General features: G+C 42.8%; 1 protein-coding gene across 7 annotated transcripts in view; it reads left to right on the top strand.

Moving 5' to 3' along the window:
- Window positions 1–18,906, top strand: part of DUSP22 (dual specificity phosphatase 22) — a 63,154-nt gene that overhangs the window by 28,643 nt on the left and 15,605 nt on the right. For 4 of the 7 annotated variants that reach the window (XM_005307066.5, XM_065584888.1, XM_065584887.1 and 1 more), the window contains one exon: window positions 6,084–6,133. The exons of the other annotated variants lie outside the window; for them this stretch is intronic. In XM_005307066.5, the coding sequence (XP_005307123.1) occupies window positions 6,084–6,133 (50 nt within the window). Of the gene's footprint in view, window positions 1–6,083; window positions 6,134–18,906 lie in introns of those variants that run through there. 7 annotated transcript variants of the gene reach the window in all.

Raw genomic sequence — 18,906 nt, 5'->3', positions numbered from 1 at the left:
TAAGTTCTATAACTCTTTTCCCTCCCTCGACAGAGTGTTGCTAGATTACTCAAAAACGTTAAAGCAAAAACACCCAAATACTTTATTAGATTTTTTTATACGTCTGAATACACCATACAATACTATTTATTTATAGTTTGTTAATCAAGCATCATTCTTTGTTATAATCAAAGACACTCTGAATTCACTAACTATCCTATGTTTGTAACCTGAAGAAATAACAAGACATATATGTTTTGTCATGCTTCTATTAGCTGATTCTTGGTAATGCTTTTGTCAAGGTGAAATCTGCAATGTGCTGTTTGGATTTCCCATTCTCACATACTAACCTACTATCTCAACTGCACTAGATGTGATTGCATCATTTTGCTACTGCAAAGTCTTGCTCTGCATAGGAAAGTTCAAATTGTTTTTTAAGTTTGGTTGATAAAATTAAGTTAGGAAAGTAACATCCACTTATTTTTTTCATTTCAAATTAGCCACAGATAAGTAGAATAGAAAAAAATTAAACTGGGTCATAAAAGATACTCATTGTTTTTCCTGTACTTTTTTTCTTGTGCATTACATTTTTGGATTATATTTAATACTTTATAGAAGACTTAAAAAAAAAAGCATTCTAAATGAGAGAGAGATTTTATTACAGTTTCATTGAATATTCCAAACATTAAACAAGTATGCAGTGTTCAGATCTTATACATAATGACACCAAAATAATTAGAAGTTATAACATATTTGCTCTTCAGTTGATAGGTTTTTATTAGCTCTCGGTGTAAACCCTGGCTACATAAAATATATATTTAAATTTTGTTTTTCATTTTTGAAAACTTGAGAGATACTGTGTAATGGGTTTGGCTTTATTTTACGATGTTTGGCAAAATGGTGCAAGCATAGTATTGTTTCACAAATAACAGTGAATTTTAGAAATTTTACTTAACTCTCGCTTGTTTCAGCTTTGACAATCTTGAAATCAGAATACTTGTTCTGGTTTTGTTAGCTCTCACTGTATCGGTTTAACTGTAGCCTTTAGTTTCAGGGCCTAAGAGAGACAAAATTCTAGTTTTGGTGGTTACTCTGTCTGCTGAAATAGAAAACTGAAAAGAAAATGATCTTTTAGTATATTGGCTCTCCAGTCCATCATGTATCTTTAACTGCACTGGAAGAAACATGCATGACCTCAATTGATTCTGGCATCATACGAAAACTAACTAATATCGATAACCTTAGAAAACATCTTAAAAAAATGTAGGTTGTGGGTGGGGTGATGTTAAGGAGTTAGAAATAACAGTTGGAGAATATATAGCATTGAATTTAGAAGTGGCCATGAGAAAGGCACTGTGATGTAGTTGGTTATTCTGCTTATGTACAGATCTAGGAAGTTTGTACGAACACTTGAACTTGTGTGGTGAACTGCTGAAGGTTTGGTTTTTTTACAGCTGGAGCATAGAATTCGATTTGATTTACAGCAATGTATGTGTGTAATTTTTCATAACTCCGAGAAAATATTTAATTTTAGTTTGATGAAAAAGCTGGTTTGATTTAATCCAGGGAAGGGTTTGTTTGGAGGGAGAAAGAAGAAGAAAAATGTTGGCATGCAAGATATCAGTTGAAGGAATATTTCATTGTGAATATACCAACTGCAGCAGTAATTAATTAATGTGGATTCATTCCTTCACATTGGATTTATAATAATATTTGCTTTTTCATCAACTCTTGTAATAAGGTTTTATCTCTGACCTAAACAAAACATTTCATTTTTGAGAAGGGCAAATATTCAATTAACTTAACAAATTTAATGAGTGGAACTGATCTGCTGGAACCTAAATCCACTTTTTTTCACTGAAAAATCCATCTATTGTTCTACCAGATGACAAAATGCAGGTTTCCCTTTGAAAGAAATACTGAGTTATACACATACACTTAATGTTTACTTTGCCTGCCCCATCTTTGTTAATATTATTAATTTAAATCCTGTTAAATCTTATAGTAGGGTTTATTCTTAACATTTTCTAGCAATATTATAGCTTCCTGAATAAATCTCTAAGGCCCATAGAGGCATTGGGAGTCATCCCATTGGCTTCAGCAATCTATGATCAGGCACAGACTCTGTGTTGTCATGATGAGCACATACCCAAGCAAGGAAACAGACACTTCAGTGATGTTTTTGCTTCCTCCTTTGGCTTGGTCTTTGTTGAAGATTCTAAAATTGCAAACGCCACTAACTACTGAAATTGTGAAGCCTATGGCATAGTTGCGCACTAATGAACCAGCCATGAGCATCTGAAAATCTTAGTCTAGAGTATTTACTTGTTACGTTGACACAAACTGTTCTGCTTTGCTTAGAGTCCCTTTGGGACAATTCTTAGATGTTATCTGCATTGTACATGCACAGGAAAGACAGTGATGTCTCTGGGGCATAACTGCATAAGAACACTACGATCTCGGATGGTTTTTTTTTAATTATCACATAGACAAGAGGGCTCAGAAATTAAATAACTTCCTGTTTCCAATATCTTAAAAAAAAAAGGGGGGGGCACTAAGTTTGTAAAAATATCAAAAGTGCATGAAGAAAAGCGAATGCAGCGTGGCAAGTCTTGTGATCAACAGCGACATATAAATATCTCTGTTGGACAGTGGCCCAAGTGTTTCATTTACAAACACCTGCCCAATACCAACCAGTATAGTCCCTCTATTTTATTCGTGCAATTAAAATGAATGCTTTTGATTCTAAGATTTTTAAACTATCTAGGATCAAATCTGTTTGTTTATAAGGTAGGATTTTAAAAAGTTGGTCAGCAATGTTCTAACTGTGCTCCAGTTGAAGTAATTGGGAGTTTTACTGTTGATTTCAGTGGGACAGAGAGAGGCCAACACTGAGCATTTTTGAGATCCCACCCATAATTGTCATTTTCCTATTGGAGGAGGGGGGGATTTCCTGGGAGGCCTGGGGCGGGGAATTCATTAGCACCACCTTCCAAAATGCTCCAAGGTGGCACGCATTGGTAAAGCTTAGACTTCCAGAACCTTTATATGTTGAATGGCCCAGTTAACCTGACTAAACTTCTGATCCTGAGAAGTGATACACTCAATGAGAGGTGCTCAACTCTCATTGGCTTTATTGGGAGTTGTACCTTCCAGGATCAGGCCTTGGAGGAGCTATTTAGCACAATATGTGGTCTCTCGTAGGCTAGTTTCATGCTTACGTGTGGTTCTGTGGTAGCTCTGAATTCACGTCCCTCTTAGCATCATGCAGAATGGGAATCAGCCAGCTGTGACAGAAAAGAACACTGTGTGCTGTAAAACTGACAGTACTTCTTCTTTTAAAGTGAACATTTTCTGAAAGCCCCTCTTAGTTCAGCTACTGTAAGCATTCAGCATGTGTGATAACTGCTGCAATCAGTGGGACTACTTAAATGAGTATGGGATGCAGGATTGGAACCTTAATTGCATGGTACAAAGCTGGCCTCAATATGTTTCCTTCTCTCTCTCCCCTCCCCCCTTCTTTTCATTCCTGTGTTCTGCCTTGTTGAAGGGTAGATAATGAGTACTGGGCTCCTGGTACTGAATTGTCCAAAGGAGAGAGTATTTAATATGACCTGAAAAGGTAAATTGCCAAGCTTCAGCAAATGTAGGGTCTAATTCTATAAAATTTACTCATTTGAGCAGTCCTCTTAAGTTCAAAGCTAAAGCTTCATGGTGAATACCTCTGTAAGGAGGTAATGATACCAGATCTATACTGTAGCATTGTCTAGTCTAGAGAAATCAATCCATGATATTAGCAATCTGTTTTATATGCAGATTGTTCTACCACCAGTTGAGTGCATCTCCGCTAGCCATCTTGACTCCGTAAGGGTTATTATCCTTGCAACCACACTAGGGCTGCTTTGCCCTGATTCAAGTGGGGGTGGCTGCCATGTTTAACGGTTTTCATTTTTTGACAGATATCAGAGATGCCATTTAGCTGTCCAGCCTCCATGGTTCACCAGCTGAATCTCATCTCTTTTCCCCACAACCATGTTTTATCATGTCCACACAACTCTCCCCACTTTACCCTCCCGAAATATCACCAGCTCCCACTCTGCAGGAGTTCAGCTGAGATTGTGCGCTTTCTCACTGTAAACCCCTCTTCAAATATTTCCCTCTCCCTAAGTCATGATTTCCCCCGGCTATGCCTTCCACATTTCCAATAATCCCCACACTCTGGCTGTGCCACTTAGTCAGTGAACCATTGACAGTTCACCAGCTATACTCTGTGACACACTTCAGGAGGAAACAAGTTGACAATCCACAGATGGCTCAAAGGGCCAGGAAGAGGTTGGAAAGCGGTAGTGGAGTGGCTGTGAAGAATGCATTGGCTTGCTCTGACGTACTACCTCTGGTTCTTCAGATGGAGAAGATAGCTGTTGCACCATCAGTGGTTTGTTGGCTCAGGTGTGGAATAGCCAGAGGTGGGGTTGGAGATCATAGCCTGGGGAGAGGTGTATATTTGAGGAGGTCATGATGAGCCTGATCACCATCCGAGATCCTGGAGATGTCCCTGGAGAGGGAAGTTACTAGGTATATTTAAAACTACAGCATGTTCGTATGGAGTACTAACTTCTGTTGTCATCGCTCTTTTTATTTGTTACTTATCTATTACTTTGTCACTTTATTGTCCAAGCTCATTTTTTTAAACTTGTTTCTGTGGTCTTTTGTAAAACACTCCTGAAAAGGCATTGCCTACTTGACTTTTCAGATCAGAGTTCTTCTAAGAATATATATTGCAGTTCCTTATTTCGGTACATAATTCGTTACAATAATAGCTGACTAATAAAGTGAGGACTTCTTATTGGAAGATACGCCTGAGTTTTAAAGTCATCGCTTTCAAAAAATAACCGATTCCTCTTCCAAAATGCCCTTTGTGTTGCTAAATACGTAAGGGAAAAACAACTGAATGTGGCATTCTGCACGAGAAAAAAGTTTTTCTCAAATTTCATTTTCAGCATTCATTTTGACAAAGTGAGAACTGTATAAGATGCGACTAGTTTCCAATGAAACATAACAAGAATAACATGTTTAAGCTGATGAATATAACAAAAGTTTTACGCCTTTCTAATAAAGATGCTGCCGCTTAAAGAATTCACTTAAGGCTCTTTGGTGTAAACATGACTAAGCTGTCTGTTCCTTAGCAACAAAACATTTCTGAAAACAACTTTTTAAGTCCGTATGCAGTGGTGTTGTAACAGCGTTGGTCCGAGAATATTAGAGAGGCAAGGTGGGTGGGTTCATCACATAAGAATGGTCATAGTGGGTCAGACCAATCATCCATCTAGCCTGGTATCCTGTCTTCTGACAGAGGTCAATGCCAGATGCTTCAAAGGGAATGAACAGAACAGGCAATTATTGAGTGATCCATCCCCTGTCCTCCAATTCCAATATCTGGCAGTCAGAGGCTTAGGGACCCCCAAGCTTGGGGTTGCATTCCTGACCATCTTGGCTAATAGCCATTGATGGACCTATCCTCCTTGAATGTATCTAATCCTTTTTTGAACCCAGTTATACATTGGGCTTTCACAACATCCCCTGTCAATGAGTTCCACAGGTTGACTGTGCATAGTGTGAAGAAGTACTTTCTTGTGTTTGTTTTAAACCTGTTGCCTATTAATTTCATTGGGTGACCCCTGGTTCTTGTGCTATGTGAAGGGGTAAATAACACTTCCTTATTCACTTTCTCCATACCAGTCATGATTTTATAGATGTCTGTCATATCCGCCCTTAGTCATCTCTTTTCCAAACTGAACAGTCCCAGTCTTTTTAATTTCTCCTCATATGGAAGCTTACACAGAGCTGAAGAAGAGCTCTGTATAAGCTTGAAAACTTGTCTCTCTCACCAACAGGAGTTGGTCCAATAAAAGATATTACCTCACCCACCTTGTCTTTTTAAATCTGGGCAGATGAGACAAAATCTGCAGATACTTACAATACTACAATTCTTTCATAATCAGTGGAGCTCCACAAATACTAGAGCAGAATTTGCCCATTGATCTGTGACCATTATGCTTTTTTCTTAATGTTGTGTTCTCATTCCTGTTTACTACTTTATACAGGGAGTGAAATATCTGTGCATTCCTGCTGCTGATTCACCCTCACAGAATTTGTAAGTTTTGGGTTTTTTTAATTCAGTACTAATGTTGTTTTGGAATATGTTAAGGGACCTGATTCTGATCTTTCACTAGTTTTACACCAATGTGGGTTTAAATCTGTTGGTTTAAGGGGAATTACTCCTGATTTATATTGAGGTAACAGAAAAATAGGTCCTTTTAATAATAATTAAAAAAAAAAGTGCTTTCCTACTTGGCATGGCTGCTTTGCTACCAAGAATATCCAGTGTTGTTATAATTAAGGCAAAATTTTTGGAAGGGATATTAAACCTTGTGCTTCAGGGCTGGTCTATGCTGCAAAGTTAGGTCCGCTTAACAGAAATTGCTGAAATTAATTCCTCCAGGACTATGAAAAAATTAACACCTTGTGTGATGTAATTAAGCCAACCTAAGCCCTGGCGTACACTCTGCTTGATTGATGGAAAAATTGTTCTGTTGACCTAGCAACCACCTCTCAGAGAGTTGACTTTACTACAGTGATGGAAAAACAGCCCCACAGCAGTGCAGCTGCTGCTGTGCAGCTGTAGCATTTCTGGTAGAGAGAGAGAGCCTTAGCCAATCTCTACATTTTAGAGACAGGGAGACCACCTATGTGGGGTGCAGATTATGGCACGTCTTCCTACTGTAGAGTTCTTACACCTTCCTCCAAATCATCTGCTCCTGGCCATTGCTGGAAACAGTGTACTGGATTACGCCTGATCCAGTATGTCAATTCCTATGGTCTTATGCTTCTTGTAGTAGGAATGTAGCTATGTGAAGCTGCTGTGTCCCACTTTCAGGCTTTTTAAATTTAATTTAATTTTATTTTAAATATCCACTGGCTATATAACTGTCCTGAAAGTTAGTTGAACTGACCCGGGGTTTAACATTCCGAATCTTTGAATTGATGGTATCTAGGAAATCATGATCTTGAAGTAATCAAAACGTATTTCATAAGAATACTTGGATGGCGACCAACTCTTTCTTCTAGCGTTCACTGTTTATGTTGAGGAGAGGTGCGGGGGGTTTCAGCCACTTCCTGCTAGCTAGTTATGTAGAGAAACAGAAGTAGTTGAAAGGGCCTGGTACCTACGGAAGGAAATGCAGCACTGCTTTTTCTCTCAGATCAGAGTAATATTCCGGCTGATGCTTTCAGTGCATATTTTTAGAGTATTTTGTTTCTCATACCTTGGAGAGATTCCAACATGACACTTGATGTTTCTTAATTGCCACTGAAAAGAGTGACAAGAACATGTTTCTGAAATTATAAAAATCATTTTTAACACAATTTTATGTAGTAAGAACATAGACCATGAGCCTGTTTTTCCCATCAGAGGTGCAGATTTTAGTCAATGAGAGCTGCACGTTCTCAGTGCCTCTTAAAAATCAGACCCTGAGTATTATTACTCCCTTAAAAATAATAGTAGCCCATATGCTATTAAGTGGGAATCCAGGTTAGAGAACAGAATAGGATTTTCAGAACTAAGACAGTGGATATGGAAGCAATTTTGTGCATTTTTTTTTTGGTGGGAGGGTAGGAAAAATTGTGGAGGTTCATTTCTTTTAGAAAGGAAGCAACTTAAGAAATTACAGAGGCCATAATCGCATTTGTTGGGTCGTCATTAATGGTGTGTCAGTATTTGGAGATCGTACTGGGTAGTTGTGAAAATGTTTGCAAATCTGCCATGTGTGTTAGTAGAAATCTGGACCAATTTGTGAATAGAAAGAGGACATCATTTCCAGCGAATGTTAATTACACATGCAATGCAACCAGCCCTAGTCATTGCATATCAAGGAAATACATTGAAAAGCAACCTATAGCATTCAAAAGCAATTAACTTTCTGGCACTGTACCAAGTCTTTTAAAGCACTAACAAGAAGATAAGGTATTTGCATGAGTATTGTTTCTGTTATGCTGAAAGCATCTACGGTTCTTGCTTCGGTATCAGATGGTTTCAGCCAAATTTTGTTACTTCTGATATTAATACATTTGATCACTTAAAAGAAAACTTGATGAGTAACTGACTTTTCTTTATATGATGGAAATCTTCAAGTATAATGCACAGTATCTTTAAATACTGATGTTACTTGCTTTTAGTGTAAAAACTTCATAAGGTCAAAAGAATTTTGTTTTATTCAGGTCATAAGAATGTAATATGATCTTATCAAACACTGTTTAAAAGTATAGGGTGTTTATCAGTTTGAGGGGAGGGGCCCTGGGGAAAGAGGGGATCTGTCCTTTTGTGACTTCTTTGTGTCTCTCCCCTTCTCAAAGAGTCAGTGAGACTGACAGCTGCAGAGGAAAAGAATAGCATTGCATATAAAGTGCTTTTACCTAATGGTTGCTGTCGAGTGAAATTGACTAGGATCACATAAGATGCTTGTCTGTATCACTCAGCAGCTGGCTTTTCAGGTAAAGTTCTTCTGAGATGGTGGTACTACTTTTCTGCAGCTGCTGGCATTTGTTGAATGGGGCCGGCTTGATACATGGTCAGAGTGGATCTTGGGACTGTGGAGTTGCTAACTTAAGTTCGCATTAGCTATGTTTTCCTCATGGAACTTTTTTTCAATACGTATAATATAAATGCACTTACAGTAAGCATATTAAGGGCTGTCCTGTTCCTGAAAGAAATCAATTCCCAATAAAATACAACAGTGAAAATAGAATATGCTCACATTCTTTGAAACTGTGTGACGGTTCAGTTCTACTAGCATTTTCTGCTCCTGCTTAGAATTTGAATTAAGCAATCATTATTGAGACCTAGGTCATTTCCTGGGAGTTTAATGTGAATTTGGCCTCCATGGTGGGAATTTGGCCTCAGGCCATTAACTTCTGCTGGTCACTGATTTCCTTGACAATGCCCTCTCCTAAGGAACTTGCTACTCGAAAATTAATTCTGTAGAAATTAAATATACCCTTCCTCACTCCACCTTATTGCTGTACCGTATGTTTCTAGGGAATTAATACCCAGTTATGCTAGCCTATTTAGGGTGACCATATTTCCCAAGGGGAAAACAGAACACCATGTGGGGCTGGCCCAAGCTCCCCCCAAGCCACTTGCCCAAGGCTGCCCCCCTCCCCCTGGGGCTGGCCCCAGCTGCTCGCCCGAGCTCCCTTCCCCACCCCTCCCCCTGGTGGGACTATCACTGACCACTCGAACCCTGCCTCCCCCTTGCACAGGGCTGTCATCTCTGCTTATATTCCTCCTCACCACACCACCCTTTTTTTTTTTTTTTTAAATAAAAGTGGGCATTTGTCGTGTTTTGTTCTTGCCAACTGATCATGGCTAATAAAAGGGACTGTCCTGGCCAAAATGGGATGTATGGTCACCCTGAGCCTATTGGGCTTCCTGGTTGCCTTTTGAACCTTCCTTTTGGTTTAGATTTAATATTACAGCCAGTCTGTCTACAGTAGCAAAATGCCAAAGAATCATACAAAAGGTCTAGGTAGTTCTTAGTCCTTGACTATTACAGGTTTGATTGCTGAAGAGACAATACCACTACATTTCTTTCCCTACTGATGCTTTTTTTTCAACCCTAACGCATTTCTGAAAGCTCAACGAAACACTGAAGTGTAGAGCTGACATGGAAAATCCCTCATCTAATTTGTATCAGATTACCCTCTTTATTAAAACGTGATTGGAGAGGCCGTTCACTGCTTTACTTTGTGTGGGATGTGCCCAGTGATAATATAAAGAAGCTGCCGTTCATAATATTAAGTTGGCAACAGAAGTGTGGAAGTTGGCTGTTGTACAATAAATTGTCTTTACACTGAATTGTCAGTCCAGTGAGTAGATTGTTAATCAGGACACTTGTCTTACACTTTTATGTAGTAAATATTGATTTCCCATTTCATTGTTAACATAGAATAATTTGCTATTCCAGGGGTGAATGTAAACCAGTACCGTGTTGAGTTGGCAGATTGCTTGAAACAATAGCTCTAAGAGGTGTGAACTGCCCCATTGATCAGAGTCAGGGCTCCATGATTCCACAAACTGGCAATGAATTCCACAGGTGTGACTGTGTTAGGATTTCCCTTCTAACTTCTATGAAACTTGAACAAGACAATCAAGGGTGAACACTAGCACACATCTAAATTTGATGCACTAACAAGTAAACTGGCTGATACACAGTGACGCAGTGTACGGAATGTCATATCTGGAAAATGACTAATAAAACTGGACCAAAAGTTCACTATTAGCCAAGCTTAATTACGCTCTTCCCCCCCCTCCCCCCCGAGAAAGACATCACCCATTTACCTTTGAGATTTTTCATCCTAAAGCATGTTCCATAAGAAAGTGGGAAAAACTTATGTTAGGTCATTGTAGAAGATGTATAGATGTATTGATGTTTGGAGCTACTGTGGAAAAACACACCAACGTATTGGAGAGACAAGGTGGGTGAGGTTATATCTTTTATTGGACCAACTTCCCACCTTCTCTGTGTCTCTGTCCTGGGATCGACAAAGCTACAACTACACTGCATACATCAACCTAAGTCATTTCCCCAGAGATCTAGGGGTAAAAAGGGGTCAAGTAAGGAGTCAAGTTAGATCTTGGAGAAATACTGCTTGACTGTGGTGCAGTTCTTTTTAAAAAGCCATGTATGCCACTAGTAAAGTCTGTTCACTGTGACTGAGTCATTTGTTAGGTTCAGCTGCTGCCTACAGGTTATGTTCCTGCAAGCAAACACAAGCACCATATGGTGTCAAAATTAGGGCTGGTCGAAACTTTTTTCAATGGAAAATAATTTTCTTGACTGAATGAAAATGTTTGCGCAAAGTATCAACTTTTCTTTCTTTCTTTTTTTTTCTTTTTCCCCCCCAGTTTTCGGTAACTGAAAACCAGAACATTTCAGCTTTCATCTTTCCAACAAAATGTCAATAATTTATCCCAAGGAAAAAACATTTCCCGACCAGTTCTAGTCAAAATGTTAGAATAGACCCACATTTAAAAAGTCTGGAATTGCAGAATTCCTCAGGAGATCCTCTTCTGAAAGAGTCATTCATAGAAATATGTGTAGGACTGGAAGGGAGCTTGAGAGGTCATCAAATCCATCTCTCCCGGCTTGCTGAGGCAGGACTAAGTAAACCTAGGCCATTCCTGACAGGGGTTTTGTCCATCCTGTCCTTGAAAGCCTCCAATGTTGGGGATTCCACAACCTCCCTTGTAAGCCTATTCCAGAACTAAACTATCCTTGTAGTTAGAAAGTGTTTCCTAGTATCTAACCCAGTGGTCTTGAAATGCTCAGGGTCACACCCCCTCCCCTTCTCCTTCCCCTGTCCATTTCCCTGCCCTCCCGGAGCCATGGCCATGGCTTGGGGTTGGGGGGAGGGAGTGGGACAGGGGTAAGCAGGACGAGGCTGGGGCCACAGCTGGGGGTGGGTCTGGGGCCAGGAACGGAGCTGCAGCCAGGGGCCAGGGCCAAGGCTGTGTGCGGAGCCATGGCCAGGCCAAGGTAAGGGATCGAGGCTGGGGGCGGGGAGCCAGGACCGCAGCAGAGCTGGGAACGGAGTGGGTCTGGGTGTCGCTCCCGCTCCGCCTCGTGTGAGGGTTGGCCCAGGCCCTGCCGCGCCCCCTCAAATGTTCCTCTGTGCCCCCTAGGGCGCATCCCACAGTTTGGGGACTTCTGATCTAATCTAACGCTCCTACTGCAGATTAAGCCCATTACTTCGTGTGCTACCTTCAGTGGACATGGAGAACAATTGATCACCGTCCTTTTTATAATAGCTCCATAGCATATTTGAAGATTGTTATTAGGTCCTCAGTCCGCTTTTCTCAACATTAAACATATCCAGTTTTTTTTAACCTTTCTTCATAGGCCATTTTTTTTCTAAACTTTTTATCATTTTTGTTGCTCTCGTCTGGGTGTTCTTCAGTTTGTCCACATCTTTCCTAAAGTGTCCAGAATTGGACAGGGTACTCGAGCTCAGGCCTCACCAGCGCTGAATAGAGTGGGACAATTACCTCCCATAAGACACTCTTGTTAATACACCCCACAATATTAGCCTTTTTGCAACGGCATCACATTGTTGACTCACATTCAATTTGTGATCCACTATAATCCCCAGCTCCTTTCCAGCCACCTAACCAAGTTATTCCCCATTTTTATAGTTGTACATTTGATTTTTCTTTCGTAAGTTTAGTACTTTGCACTTGTCTTTATTGAGTTTCATTTTATGGATTTCAGATCAAATCTCTAATTTGTCAAGTTTGTTTGTTAATCACCTCCCAGCTTGGTGTCATCCACAGATTTTATAAGCATACTCTTCACTCCATTATCCAAGTCATTAAAGATATTGAATAGTTCCAGACACAGGACTGATCCCCGTGGGACCTCCTTATACATGCCCTTCCAGGTTGAAAGAGAATACTGTATATACTCGTTCATAAGCCGAATTTTTTTTAGTAAAAAAGGGAAGCATCAGAGAAGGGGATCGGCTTATGAATGGGCATAGAGAGGGAGAGGTGGGACACAGCCCCTCCCCCCAACAGAGGGAGCAAAGAGAGGCAGCACAGCCAGCAGAACCAGAAGGGAAGAGGTGGGGCCAGAGTGTCTCCGCTTCTGGCCACGCTGTTCTCCCCCCAGCCTCCAAAGCAGCTGCAGCTCCTGGGCTGGCAGGCTGTGTCCGCGCCGCCCGGCCCCACCCTCCAAAGCAAGTTGCGGCCGTGCCACCCAGTCTAGCCCACCGAAGCAGGCTGCGGCTGCACTGCCCAGCCTGCCGGAGCAGCTCCAGCCAGGCCAGAGACATCCTCACCTGGCCCTCCCCAGCTAAGGTGGGAAGGGATGGGGAGAGTGTGGGGGTCCCAGGCTAGGGGTGGGGTCATGTGGGGGGTGGTCACAGGGGTTACTCCCCTGACCCTCAGCTTCTCTTCCCCCCCCTCTCCATTCCCCCCCCTCAAATTTCCCCCCCAGTTGCTGTCCCGACCTGTCAGGGTAAGCCGCTGGTGGGCCGGGACACTTTGTTTACTTAGGTTTACCTCCGTGTCTGTGGACGCTCAAGGTAAACAAACTGTCTCGGCCCGCCAGCGGCTTATCCTGATGGACCAGGAGCCAAAGTTTGCGGACCCCTGAATTACAGGGTCGGCTTATGAATGGATCATAAAAATTTTCCATTATTACTTATCCATCTTGGGGAGGGGGTCGGCTTATAAACAGATTGGCTTATGATCAAGAATATACAGTAATTGATAACTATTCTTTGAGTGAGGTCTTTCAACCAGTTGTACACGCACTTTATAGTAATTCCATCTAGACCACATTTCCCTAGTTTGCTTATGAGAATGTGGGACTACATCAAAAGCTTTACTGAAGTCCACCTATATCCTGAGTACTGCTTTGTCTCTATCTACGAGGCCAGTAACCTTGGCAAAGAAGGAAGTTAGGTTGGTTTGGTATGATTTGTTTGTGACAAATCCATGCTGGCTATTCCTTATAACCCTATCATCCTCTCTATGCTTACAAATGGCTTGTTTAATAATTTGTTCCAGTATCTTTCCAGGTATAGAAGTTAGGCTGACTGGTCTATAATTGCCCAGGTCCTCTTTGTTGCCCCCTTTTAAAGATAGGTACTAGTTTGCCTTCCTTCGATTCTCCTCGTCCTCATGTGTCCTCCATGAGTTCTGAAAGATAATTGCTAACAGTTCTGAGATTGCTTCAGCTAGTTCCTTAAGTGCCCTAAGGTGAATTTCATCAGGCCCAGCTAACTTGAATACATCTAACTTGTCTAAATATTCTTTAACCTGATCTTTCCCTATTTTTGTCTTGCCTTCTTTTACCCTCGTTGTTAATGTTAATTATGTTGAGTATCTGGTCAATATTAGCCTTTTTAGTGGAGGCTGAAGCACAAGAGGAATTAAACACCTCAGCTTTCTTGATGTCATCAGTTATTAGTTCTTCTCCATTAAGTAGAGGACCTATACTGTTCTCTGTCTTTCTCTTGCTCTTAATGTATTTAAAGAACCTCTTCTTATTGCCTTTTATGTACCTTGCTAGGTGTAACTCATTTGGTGCCTTAATCTTTCTGATTTTGTCCCTACATGCTTGTGCTATTCTTTTGTACTACTTCTTAGCGATTTGTCCATGTTTCCACTTTTTGTAGGATTCCTTAATGAGTTTCACGTCATTAAAGTGCTCTTGATGGAGTCTTATTGGCCTTTTACTATTCTTTCTATTTTTTTTCCTTCACATCAGGATAGTTTGAAATTGTGCATTTAATATTGTCATCTTGAGAAACTGCCAGCTCTCCCAAACTCCTTTTTCTCTTAGATTTCCTTCCCATGGGACCTTACTCCTACCATTTCTCTGAATTTTTTGAAAGTCTGCTTTTTTGAAATCCCATTGTCCTTATTCTGCTGCTCTCGCTCCTTCCTTGTCTTAGAATCATGAAATCTATTATTTCATGATCACATTCACCCAAATTGGCTCCCGCCGTCAGATTTACAACCAATTCCTCCCTATTGGTCAGAATCAAGTAAAAAATGGCTGTCCCCCTAGTTATTTTCTCCACCTTTTGAAACAAAAAGTTGTCCCCAATACATTCCAAGAACATACTAGAAATTTTGTTTTGCTGTATTACTCTTCCAACAGATATCTGGTGTGTTAAAGTCCCCCAGTACTACCAGGTCTTGTTTTGGATATTTCTATTATTTGTTCTAGAAATGCCTCATCCACCTCTTCCTGATTTGATGTTCTATAATAGACCCACTACCACAGGGGAGGGCAAACTATGGCCCGTGGGCTGGATCCGGCCCGTCAGGGCTTTCAATCTGGCCCGCGGGATTGCCAGCCCTATGGCGCAGGGGGGCTAAAGCAGGCTTCCTGTCTGCCCTGGCCCCACGCCGCTCCCAGAAGCAGCCAGCACCACGTCCCTGCGGCCCCGGGGGAGGGAGGTGGAGGGCTCCATGTGCTGTCCTCGCCTGCAGGCACCTCACCCCGCAGCTCCCATTGGCTGGGAATGGGGAACCACGGCCAATGGGAGCTTTGGGGGTGTACCTGTAGGTGATGACAGCGCACGGTGGAGCTGCCTGCTCCCCCCCCCCATCCCCAGTAACCACTGCTGGACATGCTGGCCACTTCCGGGAGCGGCACGAGGCCAGGGCAGGCAGGGAGCCTGCCTTAGCCCTTCTGCGCGCAGCTGCCACCCTGGAGCTGCTTGAGGTAAGCGGTGCCGGGCTGGAGCCTGCACCCCGAACCCCTCCTGCACCCCAATCCACAACCCTGAGCCTCCTAACCCCCTGCCTTGAGCCCCTGCCACACCACTCCCACACTGCACACTCCCTGCCCTTAGCCCCCCCTCCTGCACTCCGCACCCCCTGCCCTCAGCCCCGCACCACTCCTGCACCCTAACCCCTTGCCCTGAGCCCGTTCCTGCACACCACACCCCCTCCAGCCCCCCAACCTCCTGTCCCAGCCCTACATTCATGGCCCTGCATACAATTTCCCCACCCAGATGTGGCTTTCGGGCTAAAAAGTTTGCCTACCCCTGCCCTACCATGATGTCACCCCTTTTTTTTCCGTCTTTTATCGTTACCCAAAGACTTTCAGCTGGTCTGCCTCTCGCCTCCTTCTGGACCTCAGAACAAGTGTATATATTCTTGATGTGTAATGTCAGTTAAATCATAATATAGCTTATTTACTAATCCTTCCATTCTTCCTGTTCATTCCCCTTACTCCTTGCATTTGTGTACAGACATCTAATGTATTGAGCAGATTCCCCCACTGATTTCCTTCTTGCTGCTTCTTTGACCCTATTGTAGTTTTCCATCCCGCCCCCTCCCCGACATCTAGCCCTCTATTAAGGTTGCCTTTTTTGCTTTTGTGTGCTTTTGTCTCCTCTGAACCTAGTTTAAAGCCCTCCTCACTAGGTTGGTGAGTCAGCGCATGAAGATACTCTTCCATTCTTGGTCCAGTTGCCTTGTCTCTTCCGTCCAGGAACCACATCCCATAGTCAAGGAAGCTGAAGCCCTCCTATCAACACCATGTGCGCAGCGATGCCTTTATCTCCAAGTTGCTTGTATCTCGGCCTGAGCCCCTACCCTCAGCTGGGAGGATGGACGAGCACACAACCTAAGTGCCCGACTCCTTCACTCTCACTCCCAGAGTCCTGTAGTCACTGCTGATCTGCTCAGGGTCATACCTGGCAGTATCATGAGTGCCACATGTGGATGAGCAGCATTGGGTAGTGATTGGAAGGATGTGTGAGCTTCTGCAACTGCAGCTCACTTCCTGGGACATCAGGTTAGCAGATAGTTGCTCCATCCCCCTTAGAAGGGAGTCCCTGACCTACACTTCCTCATCTTGGGTGTGGTGCCTGTGAGCTTCCGAGCCTTCGGGACTCTCCTCAGTCACTGGAGTCTGATCCTTGCCTCTTGTTGCCAATATAGCATATTTGTTCTTGACCACAGGCTGGAGCACTATCTACTACCTGAAGTGGCCAGCAGCCAGTCTCCTCCCCATAGAGCAGCTGGTTCTCCTTCCTCCTCTGGTACTGCTGTAATGTGTGGTTGGCTCTCATCCTCCATCCCAGATGTTTCATGTGCATCCTGTTGATGAAGTCCTTGGGCTCCTGGATGCTACACAGATGAGCCACTTCCTCCTGCAGCAATCTTACCTGCTTTCTGAGGGATACACACCTCTTACGCTGGATGGTTCCCCCTGCCTGGCTTTCATTGGTGGGGACATGCAGGCTGTATTCACAGCAAGTCTAGACCAGGGTGTGGGTGAAAAGCTCCAGGGTTAGGATGCCTGTCTGTTGAAAGCCCCCACAGGTGCAGGCAGAGGAAGAGCTAGTAGCGTTGTTGGTGACAGTTTTCCTCCCATTGTGGATTCTTCTTTCTAGAGCACCTGCAAGTTAAGGGGGTAGGAGAGAAGAGTGCCGTTTCAGCTATTTTCTCCAATACTTTCTTCCTCATTGTTTCTCCTGAACTAATCCCTGTTCATTACAGAGGAGTGAGTTACATAGAGTGTCTTGTATGATTCTGAATGAACTACTCCATGAATTAGTCATTTAGTTGACCCTCAAGCAGGCTGGGTGTCTAGCAAGATACTAATTCCCCAAACGATATACTGGTGTGCAATTCAACCGGTTTCCATTGGGTCAGTAAAATCCCTCCCATTCTTGTTAATCTGGTAGATTTTGCAGAAGTATTGTCTCTGCATTCTCACTGTTCTGATCTGGGGGATTGTACCAAGGCCTTGTCTAACTCTCAAGCTCACACCAATGTAACTAAGCCAATGCAAACTCATGCATGGTCAATTTTTTTATTTTTGTTCTTATTTTGGTTTGATTTAACCATGTACTTAAGTGATTTAAGATAAGCCAAAATAAACCTGGTTTAAACCTGAATAGGTGTCCACATGGCCTTTTGCACCAGTTTAACTACATCGGTTTAAAATCACACTGTAAGGTAAACCAGTACAAGTCCATGTGTAGACAAGACAGTAATTCTCTGGTATTGAAGTCCATTACATGCTTCTGCCCGATGGTCTCTTGGAGTGCTAAGTTTGCTCGCTGCCTCAACAGCTGCTCTCTTGAGTGGAAAGGGAAGCTCCCTTTCTCTGGCATTCCTGATTTTTGTATGGGCTAGGCTGAGGCTTCTCTTTCTTTTTGTGGGCTAATATTTATCCAGAGGGGGGCAACATCTTGAATATACAATAAATGTTTCATGGGTATTCGGTGATCCTGTTTTCAGCTTCATATTTACCAATAGGTCTGCAACTGCTTGTCCTTGCAGGATCTGTCCCATATGCATATACTATTGTGCACAGTTAGTTAGCAATAAGCACAAAAGTTGCCCAGTCTGCTTGGGCAAGGGACGTGTGAGGGACAAATATCCTATTTCTTGATAAGAATGAAGAAACAAAGGGATTTTCCCCTTAGAGTGCATCTCCTTAAGAAAGGCATGTGCCCCTCATCCGAGCCCAACACTGACCTCAAGAGGATGGAGATTTTGTCCATGAGGTTGCCCCTCCAGCTGCCTCAGCCTTTAAGCCAAAATCTGGTGAGAAGCATCTTCTCCTTCTGTCTCCTTGAAGCACTCCCTTGTCTTCAGAGGCTGAGAAACCCCCAAGGTACCACTTTTTGCCTCACAAAAAAGTGCTCAATAAAAGTCCTCTGGTGCTGAGTCAAGGTCTGGTCACAAGCACCAACACTCACTCACCAGCTCCCATCCAAAGGGACACCATTGGCGCCAGCTCTAACAGAGTCAGTGAGACCAGTGTCTTCACTTCTACTAAAGAGGGCTTTGACCCTGGCTCATCACGTCTGGCACCTCCAGTGATAGTGGCTGATAACTCATTTCTGCTAACCGTACCATTGATGCTTCAGGCTTTTTTCGTGGCAGAATATCTTTTGTCTCCCGCTCCTGGACTCTCCCTTTTGTGTCATCCAGTTCCAAACGTAATGGCCTCCACTACATCACTAGCACCAATTATCACCATGGCACCGGCAGTTCCATCTGCTTCATTGATACAGTCTGCGTCAACTCCATCAGCACCATCAGTGTTGCCTTCTCACCTGTCTGCCTCATCTGCTTCCACCAGCACTATCAGATACATCAGTGTTGGTACCATTGGGGTAGCATGTGTGTTGCAGGTGTCAAGACCTCCACGGATGCCTAATGGGACTGCTCCACCATTCACTGAGGAGAGTTGTATTTCCCTCTCTTTAGACTCTGACCATGATAGACCCATATCTCCATCAAGGTCTTTCAGGTCACCATACAGATCAAGTTCTAGGAATACCCAGAGCAAGGAACAATATTATAAAGATGCTTATGGTGGTGGGTAC

Source organism: Chrysemys picta, chromosome 2, assembly GCF_011386835.1.
Source record: "Chrysemys picta bellii isolate R12L10 chromosome 2, ASM1138683v2, whole genome shotgun sequence".
NCBI classification, from domain to species: Eukaryota; Metazoa; Chordata; order Testudines; family Emydidae; genus Chrysemys; species Chrysemys picta.
The sequence above is the reverse complement of the archived record's forward strand: the minus strand, read 5'-3'. Positions and strand labels throughout refer to the sequence as shown.